Source organism: Thermobia domestica, chromosome 12 (genome assembly GCF_964235325.1).
Source record: "Thermobia domestica chromosome 12, izTheDome1.hap1.1, whole genome shotgun sequence".
NCBI classification, from domain to species: Eukaryota; Metazoa; Arthropoda; class Insecta; order Zygentoma; family Lepismatidae; genus Thermobia; species Thermobia domestica.
Window position 1 is genome coordinate 112,051,644 of NC_137465.1, and position 18,498 is coordinate 112,070,141.

Consider the following 18,498-nt stretch of genomic DNA (forward strand, 5'->3'; position numbering starts at 1 on the left):
AAAACAGAACAACCGCAACAAACATTACTAGCGTTCCCTTTTGAGCAACCAATCAATTAGCTATTTCATGAGCAAAAGGAATGTGCATGATAACTCGTGATATTTTAAGGAATACGAACTGCAGTAATAGGCAATAGTAACATATATAACTGACAAGCCCAGTTGACAGGCTTCGATTGATTATATAACAACATACAGGGTGTCCACAAAGTTCTGGAACAGTTAGAACGAAACATAGCTCGTAAACTACAGCAGATAATAGCAGATAAGGACATGTGGTTTTATGCAACTTGTTCTACAACTCTCACCTGAGAATATGACCGGTAGCAGGTACTGATCGCTATCGTTGATTCAGGCCAGAATGCGAGCAGCAAAGTCAGCCCGCTGAGGAAGGTCAGTTGCTCCAAATCTTTTGTACTTTGCACTTTGTAGGGTGCAGCTGTAACCGCTTCTGCGTGATCTTATGACTTGTTGATCTCGGGATATACAATTCGCGTCAAGCACGACGGACTGATTTTTGAGGGCTGCGCTGCAGTGTCGCTTGCAGGTTGTCTATTACTTCTTGAATCACACCTGGTCGTCCACTCCGCTGCAAGTCCCTTACGCTAATTGTGAGTAAAACTTGTAGATGTAGAACACGTTGCAAAAAACCGCATGTTTTTATCTGTTATAGTTTACGAGCTATGTTTCATTCCAACAGTTCCAGGAATTGTAGACATCCTGTATATTCAGTTAATTTAAGTGAGATTCTTAATAGGAACTGTAGATAATCAATCCACATTAAAAAAAAAACAACATAGTTGCCTAACTGGCTCAAAGATAGCTATCTATTATCTTCAAGAGATAAAATAGCTATCTACTAACTTGCACATTTTCAATCGACTATATATATGGCTTTTGACACCAATCGGCGTTGGAAGAATGCCGTTGCCTAAACAAAATCTTTCACTTAATTTTGTGCACAAATGTACTAACGATAGAAATAATTCTAATGTCAACCGGTGTTGGTGATGGAGCTGACGTCTAACAAGATACGCAAATATCTCAACTTCCTTTTGTATACAAACGAAAATTTTCTGCGCACAAACGATACTCTAACGATTGAGATTAATTTGGCGCCAATCAGCTTTGATGGGAGACTGGCGAATAAACAAAATACGCCGATATTTCAAACTTCCTTTTGTGCACAAACAACAATATTGCGTGCAAACGATGCACTAACGATTGAAAACACTTTCTTTTATCAATCAGCGTTGGTAGAAGGGCTGTCGCCTACACTGGATACGTCAATATCTCACATTTCCAATTCTGTACAAACGAACTAGCGATAAAGATCATTCTGGATTTAATATGCTTTGGTAGGTAAGTTACTGCCTAAATACATACACCAATACTTAGCACGTCCTTTTGTATACAGACAATAATTTTGCACACACAAACGTGTGCAAACTGCAAACGATGCAGTAACAATTGAGACTATTTAGGCATCAATCTGAGTTAATTGAAGGGTAGCAGCTAAAGTGGATACGCCAATATCTTATACTATCTGGTGGATACGACCGAGAATTTTGCGTGCGCAAACGGTCGACTAACAGTTGAGAATATTTCGCGCCTATTGGTGTTGGTAGTGAGGTTGGCGCCTGAACTAAGTACGCCAATATCACACGCTTTCCTTTGTGTACAAATACAAATTTTGAGTGCAAAACGATGCAATAACGATAAAGACCATTCTGGCTTTAATCGGTGATTGTGAGTGAACTAGTACCTAAATTAAATACATTTAAAACTCACATGTTTTTGTACACTTGCGTGCACAAACTTGCACAAACATTGCACTAAACGTTCGACAGCTGTGTAAGGGCAATATGGCAAAGAGAACATTTGTAAAAGATGATGCAATTTCTGACTTGTTAGAAAACCTAGAAATTAGTGGTGCAGATGATACTTTGAGTGATTCAGATAATGAGTTTATACCTGATGGACATTATGACTCAGAACCTGAGGACAATTTAGAAGTAAATATAGAAGAAGATAGTGATGTGGTTGGTGACGAGACAATTCCAGATAATGATGAGAAATTTGTAGCAAAATCTGGGAGAGTTTGGAAAACTTCAGCTCCACCTGTGACTCGTCGTCGAAGATGTAATATTGTGAAAGGAACCCCAGGGCCTACAAGAGTCACTTTGAATACAAATAACATTCTTGATGTGTTCAATCTTTTCGTTGACGATGAAATGATAGATATCATTTGTAAGTATACGAATTAGGAAGCCGTCCGAACAATCAACGAATTTAACAAAACGTGTGTTCCAGGAAAACCTTAAGTTTAGAAAAATGTAGATCCAGATGAACTTTGAGCTTTCTCTGGTGTTTTAGTGACAGCAGGAGCTCTGTGCTGCACAAAAGAAAACATTTCCTAAATGTGGAGCACAGACGAAAGTATTCGACGTGCAGTTTTCACAGCATCCATGTCAAGGGCTAGATTTACTCATATCAGTCAATTCATACGATTTTATGATAAACCTACACGTGATCATCGAAATATGAGTGACAAGCTTGCAGCTGTCAGGGAAGTATGGGAGCACTTCGTTAAAAATTGCAAGAAATGCTATGAACCGTTCGATACGTTGACAGTAGAACAGCTACTTGTGGCGTTTCGTGGACGTTGTCCCTTGAAACAGTGCATGAAATCAAAGCTAGCGAAGTATGGCATCAAAATCTGGACTGCAGCTGATGTAAAGACATCGTATCTATACAATTTACAAGTGTATACAGGGAAACTTCCCGGAAGTATTCCAGAAAAAATGGCACATCGCGTTGTATGTGACATGATGCAACCTTTGTACGGAACAGGAAGAGGTGTCACAACATACATTTTTTTTACGTGTGTACCAACTACAGAATTTCTGTTGACAAAGGATATTACTATTACTGGGACACTCAGGGCAAAGAAACCAGACACACCACCGATCATGGACACTCCAAAGGACAGGGAGATTTTATCATCATTTCTCTTCTCTGATGATATGGCCATGGTCAGCTACGTCCCCTAGAAAAATAAAGTCGTGTGCTATGAACACAAATCATTGATGATTCTTTGTCCGATGAAGAAAATTGAAAGCCAATGATGATTCTTCATTACAATCAAACTAAAGGAGGAGTCGACAGCTCTGACGAATTGATTTTAGAATATAATTCCTCAGGAGGCACTTCCAGGTGGCCTTTTAGACTTTTTATGAACATAATTACCATTTCAGCACTAAATTCATTCGGCATTTGGCTCCTGAAAAACCCAGACTGGAAGAAGAGCATAATAAAAGATACCACTTCTTGTTACAGTTGGGAAAAGAACTCATAAATCCAAACATAGCACGGAGAACTGCCTATTCCATTGGGTTACATACTCATGTGTTGAAGGCCATAGAAGCAACAGGAGTACAAGCATCCCAAAGTCGCGTCGCAACTAACACAAAAGTACAGAAGCAGAAGAAAAGAGGACGATGCTGCCTGTGTCCACGAAATTCGAATCGGAAGCTAAGTACAAAGCGTGATAATTGCAATCGATTTATATGCAAAACTCACAGGGAAGTTCAAACTTGCAGTGTTTGCTCGGAATGTTGTTCCAACTCGTAAAATGCAAACTTCATGTTTGTATAAGCTTTTTTTTCCTGTAGAGTAGAAATTACTAAATATGTCCCAATATTGTAAATGTAGTGTTGTATCGTATTTGATTTACAAACCATGTAACAATCTATTGTATAGATAGAATTGTAAAGCATACAATATATAAGAATGTAGGACAAATTATCATTCTTTGTATAAGAAACGCTAAATAAAGAAACTATGAAAAATGATCAAAATTTATATTGTAAGTTTTAAGCTGCAGATGTGTTTCTTGAGATACGTTTTGACACACCCCGTATATACGTACTTATCCACTATTTACATATCTTAAAAATAAAAAAAAATAAGTGTTGAGGTATAACGGTATACAAACGGTGATCGATATTGATGCAGTAGTATTGACGTTCTTGTTTAATTATTAGGGGTACACTTGTTTAACACACACTGTATATATGTATATATACATTTTTTTCTAGAATTATAAAACTGAAGATCTTACGAACCTAAGATTGAAAAATGTGAGAAAAAGCATCAAAATAACACCGATGAAACAAATAGAGTGAAAAAAATCATGGGGTCCCTTAGAGACCCCCCTTGGTTAGGAACATTGATCAACTTACCTTGGTATGATAAGGGTTAAACTCTTTCCGCCTTATCCAGAGTCGTTTTGACGTATTATTAGGCCTCACTACTGCAGGAACCGTATGTTAGTCGAAGTCTTTAGTATGACTCTAGTCACGCGTCAAACGACTCTGTATAAGGCCCTTTAACTCTATCTTTTTGTTGGATATCTTTAGAATAGGACCCCTTTGACTTTTCTGTCCAAAAAATGTATACTTCGTTCTTGTTCCAGAAAAAGTTAAATTATTTGTTGAACACTACTTTTGTAGGTTTTCTAATATTGTTTCCCTTTCATGTCTTGAAGATGCCGGCAACACTATTGTTATGTCATCAGCATAACCAACCACTCCTTCTGTTTCTTCAAGTTGATTGAGACATTTCAGATATGGATATATTACAATATCCCACAATGTAGGTCCAGATACGGATCCTTGAGGGCATCCCTTTGTACTATATGTAGTTATGTTTTCATGTGGTTCTTTATATGTTATGTTCCTATCAGTGCAGTAATCTATAATCAATTCATACAGGGACTTTGGTACCCCCATTTCTTGAAATTGTTGAAATAGTGATGGCTACCATAGGTTATCGAAGGCCCCACTTATATCTACGTATATTACTACCTGATATTTCTTCGTCTTGCTTTTTTCAATTACTTCCGAAAGTCTCGTCATTGCAGTCTCAATTAGTGCTCTCAACGGGTCGGGTCGGGTCGGGTTGAAGATCGACCCGACCCGACCCGACCCGTGACCCGAATTGACTGACCCGACCCGATGACCCGACTGACCCGAACCGTGATCCGATCTGATTGACCTGACCCGATAACCCGACCCGAGCTGACCCGGTTGACCCGACCCGAATAACCCGACCCGAGCTGACCCGATTGACCCGACCCGACAACCCGACCCGAATAACCCGACCCGACAACCCGACCCGAGCTGACCCGACTGACCCGACCCGACAACCCGACCCGAGTAGCCTGAACCGACAACCCGACCCGAACTGACCCGACTGACCCGACCCGACAACCCGACCCAAGTTGACCCGACCCGACCCGTTTGAGAGCACTATGTTCACGACACTGGGTGAACGCCAAAATGCACTCACATTGGGAAACTAATTTTAAAAGCATAATTTTAGAAAATAAAGCATAAAGCATAATTTAAAATATATAGCACAATTCTTGGAAAATTCTCTTTAACTGAAAGTTTAACATACTGTGTTAATATTTTTTAAAGCCAATATTTGCAATGCAAAATCATTGAGAACATAACAATGCAACAATGAAAAGCTTATTTTCATTTCTGTAAACTTTTCGGTGTAATCCTTTGATGTGGAGAAAAGAAAGTAAAAGAAGAAATTTTTCCGCCAACAATGAATAGTATGCAAGAACTCCATACTATATTGTTACAGTGACAACGCCAGCTTTAAGTTGTTAGGGGGACAAAGGGGGGGGGGGCAGATACATTTTCGGGGGCGGCTATTTGCCATACCAAAAATAACATATTTATTACGTTTGACTTATTTTACATTACATTGTGTATTTCGTTGCTGTTTTTATGTTAGATCTATATGATTATAAATTAAACTTATTTCAAATAAAATTTGTAACTAACAAATAAGTAACGTCTGCACATGAAATATTTTTCAATGAAACTTTTGAAGCCTAAACATAAATTGAATTACTTTCGCGTATGCTACAAGTAACACATTCGTCTATATGCTACGTATCACTGTATCTCTCTCTCTCTCTCTCTCTCTCTCTCTATATATATATATATATATATATATATATATATATAGAGAGAGAGAGAGAGAGAGAATTTACGAGGAGCTGCTGAAAATGTCGTAGTCCAATCCAGAAGGAGTGTAGGTACTAGGTAGAAAAATGAAACCGTAGTTTAGAAAAACATATCTCTGTATGTACAAATATAAATTTTCATATTAATAATGAAATTCTTATTGTTTCTCAGGCCTCTGAAGTGATTATGTGTGCCCAAACAGATAATTTCACGAACATCCAGATCCTTACTGTTATAACATTTTTGTTCCACCAAGGAAAGTCACCGAAGTAAATTAATTAGGAAATCAGTGAAACACCACGGGACTCTCCTCCGTTATATATAGTGGTGAAGAAGTAAGTGGCTTAGTATAAACGTAGCATTTTCTCAACAAATTATGTTTTACATCCAGGATGATTAAAAGCAATGACTCTTCCTGGAATCATGGATGCAATTTGTGACATTATTCTTGAAAATTGCAGCATTTCAGCCAGTGGTGGATATAGCCCGGGGCCGGAGGGCCTAGGCCACCCCAGTTTTTGTGTGACAAAAATAATTTAAGCTATTTATATTTATTATAGTCTGAGGTCTGCACCCCGCTTTCTCAGTTTTTACCTTCTCAGCAAAACTTGTGTCAGGGATTCTGGGCATTTCTTTGGAACTCGTCGGTAGCATAATTCAGAATGGCTTGGGTATGCGCAAGTTCTCGGCATAATGGGTTCCCAAAATATATGTCAGGAGAATAAAAGGGTAACGGCATTAAGAGAAGTATTCTTCCAATTTGACCGTAATGCTGATCAATTTCGCTGACGAATAGTAACCATAGATGAAATATGGTTGTACCACTATGATCCTGAATCGGAACAACAGTCAATGGAGTAGTAGCACTCATTTCTCCATCGCCCCAAGAAGTTCAAGACACAGAAGTAGGTTGAGAAACTGTTTAGAACATTCTTCTGGTATAAGTATGGAGTGGTAGACTACCTCCTCAATGGTCAGATATTTAATCCAGAATCTCTACATTACTTATAAAACTGAAAGAAAAATTCAAAGTTCAACGCTGCGGAAAATGAAAAGAAAGGAATTATGTTCCTTCAGGAGAACACACCTGTCCATCAAGCCCCTGCGAACATAACTGACATTGCATAATCTAGGATTTCAATGTCTAGATCATCATTCTTATTCCGCAGATTTAGCTCCGTCTAACTATTACGTGTACTTATTTCCCAAACTTAAATAACACTTGAAAGACGCCATTTTAGATCTGATAGGGGTAGTGCTACGAACAGTGGTGCGAGGAAATCTAGATTTTTTTAACTTTTCTGCAAAAGCTGGAGCACTGTACAAGGTAGTATATTGACTCGCGGGGGAAGAGAAGAAGAAGTAAAACTTCACCAATCCACGTGCACTCCTTCTGGGTTGGGCTACGAATTTTTCAGCAGTTCCTAGTCAATATGGTAGACGTCACGTCAGTACTTTGAAACAAAATAAGTAAAGGAGCACTAGTATAAACCAATTACTAACTAAAGATCAGCACTCTGACAATACATTTTATTGGGAATCAATTTCATTCCATAATTTTATTATTATCATTTGCAGGAAGGGAAAACACAACTCTTTTTATCTCCTTCAAAAAATTAAGCCCTGGTAGTTGCAAACTAAGCTGTTATATGCACATCCTCTGAATATTGGAAGCCGAGAATAATGTATCAGAAAAAAGAAGTTTTAAATAAAACAAAATATGAAACTGAAAACTTCAAACCTGGACAAATACAAACAAGTTACGTAACTGGTTTTACCTTTCTTTTGTTTCCAATCGAAGTTGATCCAATGAGAAGAAAACAAGTCGACCAAATCTACTATTGTTCGCTAGGCACAATTATTAAAAATCATAAGAAAGAAGTATAACTAAAATTTACCTCAAAAGGGGCTAAATTAGAAAACAGAAATATGCGTGCATACCCAGACGCTCAAAGAAGAAAGCTTGAGGATTAATCTGCCACATAGTAAATTCATGGAAAGTAGACTACAATTTGTCAATGAGATTGGTTATGATACTGATATATAATACTACATGAAGAATGTTTAAAGATTGTACGAGTCTGGGGGGGCAGTCTAGGTGGCAGTCAGGGGGGCAGAAGTAGCTACTAGGGGGGCGCTCGCCCCCTTGCCCCCCTCTGGCGTCATCACTGTATTGTGATATTTACTTTTTGAACTTAAGCAGTTTCTGTACTTTTTGGTGGCATCTTTTACTTTCCCTTTCTGTATATATGTACCTGTAAGGCGCACACAAATGATAGAAAAAATTTATTTGAGCAAAGCACATCTCTTTACAATGAATTAAGTAGAAAGTTCATTAAATATGAGAGAAACTAGTTGCAAAAAATATCAATAAATAGATCAAGATATTTAGAATATTTGATGTATAATAAATATACATTATACACGATTAATGTAAAATAATCATTGAAATTAACAATAAAGCATAATTTAAAAAAAGCATAATTAAACAAGAAATAAAGCATAATGTGGGTTGCTCTAACAATTAGGTTGTATGAAGACGAGAAGAAAACGAAAGCTGATTCCTTAACGAATTTCGTTGATCATCTTTGTGTCTACAAAAACGCATTCCTACAAACCTACAAGCTAGGTATCATCTCTGTGATTATATAAGTTTCTAGTGCTACATGTGAAAGGTCATTCTCTTCTTTGAAAAGATTAAAGACTTGTATACGCAAGTCAATGACTCATGATAGGTTGAAAAACTTAGTGTTACTTTATATTGAGAAGAAAATTCCTAAATCGTTAGATCTTTAACAAGTTGTGGATATGTTTGCTGCTGCCCACACGAATAGAAAGATCCTCTTCAAGTAGAGGCATGAACCTATAAGTTATTTTCTTTACCTGTAAAAGTGTATTTGCTTCCACTTAAGTCAACCAGCTACACATATTTTAAACGCCATGATTAAATAACTATTTACTTATATTAGAAATCAATTGCATTAATGAATCCTAGTTGTTTGAGGTACTAGATTCTTATATTTTCACTCTTTTCCAAAGAGTAAAATCATGAACAATAAAGATGGAAACATTCACCTCGAATACACACACACACACACACACACACACACACATATATATATATATATATATATATATATATATATATATATATATATATATATATATATATATATATATATATATATATTGGAGATGTCCCCCTCAAAATCCTCTTGGGCCCTTCATTGTCCCCCCCCCTGAAAAAACTCTAGCTACGCTACTGGACACCATGCACCAGAGATGAATTCTCTACCACTGAGCCACCGCGGCCCTGCTTGGGCTTGGTCGTCCATATCCAATCTCTCTTTTGGTGTTGCTTAAACTACTTCTAGTTTTGTTCTAAATCCAGACTCCATATTGGCGTAGATATTAATATTACAGTCGATTGGTAAAATCAATCTTCCAGATTTAAAAATTAAAGTACACACAAGTAGAAAAATAAGCATTTATCATAAAAACACTAGCTGCAAGTGTTCAAAATAGATTTATGGTTTCTATAAAATCAATTGAAAATTGCTATTTTTAATTAGGCAGCTAGTGAAAAACAGCAGCTTTCGACTCCAGCCGAGTTTAAACTCAACCTAAACTCAGTTGACCAAAATGAACTGACCCGACTGACCCGACCCGACAACCCGACCCGATAACCCGACCCGACAACCCGACCCGATAACCCGACCCGAGTGACCCGACCCGATAACCCGACCCGAGTTGACCCGATTGACCCGACCCGAATAACCCGACCCGACAACCCGACCCGAGTTGACCCGATTGACCCGACCCGACAACCCGACCCGAATGACCCGACCCGACAACCCGACCCAAGCTGTCCCGACCCGACAACCCGACCCGATTAGCCTGACCCGACAACCCGACCCGAGCTGACCCGACTGACCCGACCCAATAACCCGACCCGAGTTGACCTGACCCGACCCGACTCGGGTCGGGTCGGGTTACGGGTCGGGTCGGGTCAACCCGACCCGTTTGAGAGCACTAGTCTCAATACTTCTTCCTTTCCGAAAACCATGTTGTAGTCTATCATTTTCTATATTTCTGTATTTGTTTAATCTTTGTGCGATAACTCTCTCGAAGAGTTTGCCAATTGTGTTTAGGAGACATATTGGTCTGTACGCTTTTGGATCGTCATTCATTTTGTCGTCATTCTTTTTGATTATGACTAAATTGTCTTTCTTCCAGTTTTTAGGTACTCTTCTCTGTTTTAGACTCAAATTGCACAGTCTCGATAAGTATGGTGCCCATTTCTCCATTTGATCCTTGTATATTTCTGATTTTATATTGTCCGGTCCTGCAGATTTTTTGTTTTTCACCATTTTTATGTACGCTATTATCTCTTCCTTCGTAGTTTCTTCTATTTGTTCATCATTTCTCGGTGGTATTTTCATCTGATTTCATGTCTATGTTCATCGATGCTAATTGTCCACGGATCTCTAAATTGAATTAAATTTAATGATTTGAAATTCTTGTTTCTATTTACTATAACCGCCATTAGTATCTTCCCTGTGTTATTTTTGTTCGGTTTCTTGTCCTTGCCTGGTTTATCACCTGTGTTAGTTTTCTTAGGTTTCTTTCTTGCATAGATAATATCCTTTAATCCCATTACTGTTAATTTATTGTTTTTGGTGTAGGGTTCCTGTATGAGAATAATATCTATCTCCTCTTTTTCTGCATATATTTCAATCTTCTCCATGACCGTTATTGAGTTTACTGCGTTGATCTGCATGATTTTGATCTTATTGTGTGTAGTTAGTTCAACCATTTTGATGGTCAAGGATTAAAACGTTTGACGTGGCAGTGTGGCGATTCTGCTTCCTGGTCATAGACGATTCTCCCATGTTGTTTAGCGAACTCTCTATACACCTTTTTCAAGTCCAGTGTCATCCTCTTTTCTTGTATACTTTGTTGACATGTTCTAAAAGATTGTGTGGATCAGATGTTATCCCATTTGCCTTTAGTTGTATTTCATCCACGTCTTCCAATTGCGGGAAGACAATGGTTTTCCCGAGTTCAATATGTTGTCGCACTAAGCGTCTCAATGCCGTAGATAGCAATTTAGGCTCTTCTAATCTTTCAAAAATCATATGCGTTTCAATGTTTTTATATATTTTTTCCGTGTCCGGTATTTCTTCGTTCTCATTTTTTTTCTTTCCTATTAGTAGTCTCTCCATCTTGACGAATGCATCCCAATCTCTTTTCTTTTCCATCTACTTAACATTTTCTTCCATTAGTTTTGTTTGTGGGTGTTCTAAGTCTTTTCTTAATTCATTCTCCTTGTACTCATGACAAACTGTCTCGCTACATTCCTTTTCGTAACACTCAAGTGCTAATTTTGAGCTACGGAGGAGTATTGTGTCCATTATTTTCATTTTTAGTATTAGTTTTTGTATATTTTTGTTGTTGTGAGTAGTGTCTGGATGACCTCTTGTGGTGTTTTGCCACATAACCCCATCGCAAGTGCTAGGACTAGAATTTCTTATTTTATATTTGCTTACCTCCAAGGTTAGAATAAATCTTAACACTATTTCTAGGTCCTCCAGGGCCGATTCCTTATTTCACTTTATATGAATGAAGTTGGTGCGAAACTTATTCGAGGAGTAATATACTCTGATAACTTTGTTTCACTCTTTAATATCTACATAATGCATTTTGTCTATTTTAAAGTTTTCATGACTTTTAATCACGTTCTCCGCAAAACCTTTTGGAAATGTTGTCAAATCAGGATTAATGAGATGCATTACACACGTGTTCGTAATCTATCTTCAAGATCGATATATCCGCCTTCTATTATATACTTTTCAGCACTGTTTACTGGTGTTGATTTTTCAAGCCAATCTTCAAATTTTGCTTTTAGGAAGTTCTTGCTTCTGTTTTCAGACCTAATTTTGTCTCTTATTATATTGGACTGACTTTTCTTTTTACCTTTGGTTTCTTATCCCTCTTGTTTATAAATAAATCTTTTAGGATGCTTATCCATCATAGTCTATTCTTGCGATGGTGCGCTTGTAAAACATTTTGTAGGTCGCACAGTCCTTCTCCGATTTAGCCTCACATTTCTTTTTTCTTTTGTTGCATGGTATACAGATCTTTGCCTTGTCTTTTTCAATACAACTTGAACGTTAGTGACCATGGTTTCGCGCTCTATGCAGATTTTTTGCTTCTTATTGCAATGTTTACTTACGTGACCATGGTCGAAACAAAACAAACATATGTTGGGATTGTTATAAAATCATTGACTACGTTTACCTCATGCATCAGATGTACTTTACCTTCTCCAATCAGCTTCCTTCTTATGCTCGCGTTCGTTTCGATCACGAGATGGCATTCGCTTTTGTTCTTGGGTCCCGTTCTAAAACGAGGTTTTATTTCCTCTTTCGCTTTTCTATTTCTTCTTCCTCAAAATTCTGTTCAATGAACGTTTCCGCCAGCCCTTCGTTGGTGTGTTCCACTGGAACATCATAATGAACAAACTCCATGGCTCTGGATAAGTAGAGTAACAAATAAAACACAGTTCTGACCAGAGCAGAATGAAATATATTAAAAACTATGCTTACAATGCGTTACAGTTTCAAGGACCTAACGTCCTCTTCATCAGACACAAACACTAAGAAAAAACAGGTGACAGCAGATCTTATATACACGAGAAAGTGAAAGGCCACGCCCTTTTCTTCTCTCTCATTGGTCGGAGGGAACCAGTGAGGATAAAGGCAATTCCGCGCCAACAGAAAAATATAATGAGCCCTTTCACTTTTTCTAAAGGTTCTTTAAACAGATGATATACAAAGAAAAGTAAATAACAAATAGAAAATATTAAATAAGAAAAATAAATAACTAAATATATATGTAAAAATTTTATAATAAATAAATAAATATTAATAGCCTATATGCATTTTTCTTGTTCCTTTTCTATCACATACAACAATTTCTCCCATTGTTGGTGTATACTCATACCACTTGTCCAATTAATTAAGTTCTCTTGTTCTCTCTTTATTCTTCTAGCCTCTTTCCACTTTCTAATAATTTTCCTGTTCTCTCTTTCTAAACCCCTAGCCCCCTCCCAGTCTATTTTATGTCCCGTTTCCTTCACACGTTTGTATATAGCGTTATTATCTCTTTTCAGTCTAACATCATCCTTATGTTGTTTTAATCTGTCCGTAAGCTTTTCCCCGTCTCCCCTATGTATTTCATGTCACACTCACTACACTTCACTTCATATATCACTCCTTCTTCCTGCTCCTCTATATGATTTTCCTTCCTTTTCCTTTTCTTCCTTATGCACTTCAACAAAGTTTCTCCTCCTTTTCTATAAGTCTTCACACCACCTTTCCTTAATAACTTCTTCAGCACTTCGGTCCTTTCGCCTATGCTCTGAATTCCATACCACTTCTTGTCTTCCTCTTCTTTCCTATCCATATTATCTTCCTTTCTCTTTCTCCTAAACTGCTCTATCCTATATCCATTATTGTTCAATTGTTTGTAGAATTTTTCCAAATCTTTTTTCTTTCCCTCTTCCTGGCTGTTGATGTTGTCTATCTTCCTTTCCATGTTCCTAATGAAATTCTTCTTAGTTGCTTTGTCTACATCACTTCTCGAGTGGTAATAAATACCTGCCCAACACGGTTTCTGATACCAACTTGTAGTCACTTTCTCACCTTGCTTCTCTATCTTCATATCCATGAAATTGATAGAGTTATTTTCTTCAACTTCTAATTCTAACCTTATGCCTTTCTCTTGGTCTTCTATACTTTCAACACATTTCTCCAGTTGATTTCTATTCTTTGTCCATATGCCTAAACAATCATCAACATACCTGCAAAAGAACAGTAACTTTCCTCCTGCTTGTTCTGTCACTTTTTTCTCCCACTTGTTCATTACTATTTCCGCTAGAACTGGACTCAGCTTGGATCCAATGCTGAAACCTTCTTTTATCTTAACTAGTCTTTCTCCAATTATGCAATAGGTATTTTCCCACAAAGTCTTAAGCGCTCTTATGACTTGCTCTTTTTTCCACTGACGTATAACTTTCCCTTCCATCTCCTCTTCTATTGCCTTCATGACATAATTCCTTCTTATACTGGTGAACATGGCTTTAACATCTACAAATAACATTAACACCTTCTCCTGATTCCACTTAATCTCATCTATCCTCTTCCTCAATTCTTCCGTGTTCTTCACTCCGCATGTCTTGTGTCCTTCTCTGATGTCGTCCATTATCTCTCTTAATTTCTCCTCTAGTGGTTCAAAATAGTTACCTCTGCAGTCCAGTACTGGTCTTAGCTTCACGTCCTTCTTATGTACTTTAGGAAATCCTTTCATAACAGGAATCCTTGGAGAAGTGATGTAGAGAAAGCAAGTAAGAAGAATTTCATTAGGAACATGGAAAGGAAGATAGACAACATCAACAGCCAGGAAGAGGGAAAGAAAAAAGATTTGGAAAAATTCTACAAACAATTGAACAATAATGGATATAGGATAGAGCAGTTTAGGAGAAAGAGAAAAGAAGATAATATGAAAGGAAGACAAGGAAAGAAAAGGAAGACAAGAAGTGGTATGGAATTCAGAGCATAGGCGAAAAGACCGAAGTGCTGAAGAAGTTATTAAGGAAAGGTGGTGTGAAGATTTATAGAAAAGGAGGAGAAACTTTGTTGAAGTGCATAAGGAAGAAAAGGAAAAGGAAGGAAAATCATATAGAGGAGCAGGAAGAAGGAGTGATATATGAAGTAAAGTGTAGTGAGTGTGACATGAAATACATAGGGGAGACGGGGAAAAGGCTTATGGACAGATTAAAACAACATAAGGATGATGTTAGACTGAAAAGAGATAATAACGCTATATACGAACATGTGAAGGAAACGGGACATAAAATAGATTGCGAGGGGGCTAGGGGTTTAGAGAGAGAGAACAGGAAAATTATTATAAAGTGCAAAGAGGCTAGAAGAATGAAGAGAGAACAAGAGGAGAACTTAATTAATTGGACAAGCGATATGAGTATACACCAACAATGGGAGAAATTGTTGGATGTGATAGAAAAGGAACAAGAAAAGTGCATATAGGCTATTAATATTTATTTATTTATTATAAAATTTTTACATATATATTTAGTTATTTATTTTTCTTATTTAATATTTTCTATTTGTTATTTACTTTTCTTTGTATATCATCTGTTTAAAGAACTGTTAGAAAAAGTGAAAGGGCTCATTATATTTTTCTGTTGGCGCGGAATTGCCTTTATCCTCACTGGTTCCCTCCGACCAATGAGAGAGAAGAAAAGGGCGTGGCCTTTCACTTTCTCGTGTATATAAGATCTGCTGTCACCTGTCCTTTCTTAGTGTTTGTGTCTGATGAAGAGGACGTTAGGTCATTTAAAATGTAACACATTGTAAGTATAATTTTTAATATATTTCATTCTGCTCTGGTCAGAATTGGGTTTTATGTGAAACATCATATATTATCAACAATAGTTTTTTTCTTTTTCTTTCTTTCTTTCTTTTCTTTTCTCTTTTTTTCTTTCCTTTTTTGGGCTTTTCCACTTTAACCATCCGATGCAGGTTTCTGTAATTCATTATTTTAGCCTTGTCTGCATTTGAGACAGTCTCCACAATTAATGTATTTTTCGTTTGTTTCATTGCTGTTATTTTTATTTTTTCTTTAGCGTGATTTACAAGTCGGAAAAAGTTCACCTTAACTGAGGTAATATCATTTTCTTTTGTTTTCATGAAGATGGTAGGTTTCTGTTTGCTTTTTGTGTTTTCAATTATTTGCGTTCTCTTGGTTGTCTGTTTTGGCGCCTGTCCTCTTCCTCTCATAGTTGCATACAGTGGTCTTTCTTCTACACTTGTTCGTTTTTGTTGTTTAAGTTTCTCAATGTCTTACATCAATTCTTCGTTTTCCTTTTTGAGTTGTTTTTATTTTCCATCTTTAAGTGGTTATTTAACCCTTCTACTTTTGACTGTTTTATTACCCAGCCAATCAGCTTGCTGTGATTGCCGAACTTGCTTTATTTTTCTTAATAGCTTGTTCTACAAAACTTAAAGCTGTTTCATAATCCTTTATTAACTCTTCATCTTGTATTTTGACTGTTTCATCCTCATGTTTCATTTCCTCTCCATCACTTTCAATTTGGCTGTAATCGTTATCATCTTCCACGTTGTTCTGTTTCTTTGTTGGGGTATCGTCTTTCCTTTTCTTATTGTCCTTGTTGCCTGGCGAATCTCTCCCTCTTTTGTCGTTCTGCGATGATACTCTTGCTTCTTACTTGGTCGATTTATCCATTACGTTCGTTCTCGATAGATTAGGCCTACCTTGTGGTCTTAAACTTGATCCATTTGATCAAGCATTTCTGTGTTCGAGTTATTCGAATGTATCGGTAGCCGATCCATGACGTGATCCATGTTTATTCTCTTTTGTCTTTTACCACCCAGGGGGAGAGCCTCCTAGGGGAGGGAGAGCAAAATTTCTTTTAAGCTAATGAACTTGGACCTGTCTGTTGTTATAGTATATAAAATTGTCTCTTATGCAGATGACATGCAATGGATTCACTATAACGTAATGCTGGTTGCTTACCATCTACAAACGTTTATCTTCCTTAAAATTGGCGCCAAAATTAACTATCAATAAAAAAGTCGTTTTGCACTAAAAATTTAATATAATACTATTACAAATCCACTTACCTTGTTTTTGTCTTGTTCTAAATACGTTCTTCTTCACTTAGAGTTTGTTTGTTAATAGTTATCACTACACTAAACACGTGCTATAGTTTAATACAATACCATGTGCCCAGTCAGATTTGCTTGCTTTGTATATATTTACGCACATTTGTATACACTCACTCACTATTTTACTCACTTCCTCTGCGTAGGAAATATTTTCTGACAAGCAGGACACTGACAATTCAAGGTTTGCTCATCCTTGCAATTTCTGATTCTTCAGTAAAATTGAAGACGTTACTTTTTTTCTTTCTTTTTTTCTCGTTCCGCGTAATCCACGTAGTCTTTAAATGCCTTCAATATTACATTGAAAATCACTGAAATTATGTATATATTTTTATTTACACTTCCGTTAGTATTTTTTAAATTTTGAATTCTGGGTGTTCAAACATTTACACGCATAGAGGCAAGCGATCACTCTGCTGCTCAGCCTGCAAACCATTTTACCGGCCACTTTTCGCGGAGCGACGTGACACACGTTTCTCACATTCTAACGCTACTCAACTAATAATAATAAAGATTAATAAAATAAAAAAGAAATAATAAAATATAATAAAATAAAAAAGAAAAATATACAGAAATGGACATGGTTTAAAGTATTAGATGCCATGCTAAAAACAATACGCCTCATTTCATTCTGCTCAGGAATAATAGCCGAACAGAAGAGAGAGATAAATGAAAATAAAAGAAAAAGAGAAAATAAAGGCAGAAGCAAAGTTGCGACTATCCTATAATAAGACCAAAAGTAATTGGCAACGGCAGGAGAATATGGAGGCCTTACACGTAAAAACAGAAAAAAAAAATCTCGTTTGAGGAAGGTGCCATTTCTGGACAGGGTGTTGACATGTGATGAGAAGTGGGTCCTGTACGAAGCTCCACGGCGCCATTATCATTGGTAACGACTCCATGAACCGGTTCCAAAACAGCCGTAACCAGCATTTCACCGGAAGAACGTCCTCCTGTGTGTTTGGTGGACTGCTCGCGGCATCGTGCATCGGGAACTGCTACCTGCTGGTCCGAGCATCAATGCAACTATGTACTGTCAGTAGTTGAGCTGTATTCAAGAAAAACCCAAAACTCTGGAGCCAGCACTTCTAAATCGGAAACGGGTCTTCCTATTAGAGAACAACGCGAAACCCCACGTTTCTAGGATGATCCGGGACACCATTCTAGCCCTGGATGGGAAACATTATTGCATCGTCCAACATTACACAGTCCGATTATCACCTGTTCCGTTCCTTGGACAACCACTTTAGAGGACGCCCGTTCAAATCCCTAGCAGAGGTGTTCATTGTGGATCAGTCTCGGACTTACAGTGGGCGTCCGTGTGCGTTGAAGGTAAACGTTTTAACAAGGTACTACAAATTCAGCCATAAAACAAAGGTACTAAACTGATTTGTAAGTACAGTATATTTTTATATGCTTTAACAAGTGTTTTAAAAAACATAGAGGATGGAAAATTTGGTGAGAAACAATGCTTTTATTGAATTTGGATTTCATTCGCTCTCTCTTTTATTTCTACTCAGTGTAATAAAATAATTATGTTTTTTTAGTCACGAATAATAAATAAATATTTTTGTCAGGACACCGTAAAGAAATTAAGTGAAATTTCAAAGAAAATCAATCTTGTGTACATGGGTTCTGTATACAAGGTCTTTGCTGCTGCCTTCATACCAAGAGGACCGCCATGT

General features: G+C 37.2%; 1 protein-coding gene across 1 annotated transcript; it reads right to left on the reverse strand.

The window, feature by feature from the left end:
* Positions 1-12,463: 12,463 nt before the first annotated feature.
* LOC145666073 (uncharacterized) lies at positions 12,464-14,417 on the reverse strand. Its single transcript, XM_081733170.1, has 2 exons — positions 13,709-14,417; positions 12,464-12,549 (listed from the first exon to the last, which is right to left on the reverse strand). Exons 1-2 carry the CDS (start codon positions 14,415-14,417, stop codon positions 12,464-12,466), a joined length of 795 nt encoding a protein of 264 aa, XP_081589296.1.
* Between the last annotated feature and the right edge of the window lie 4,081 nt (positions 14,418-18,498).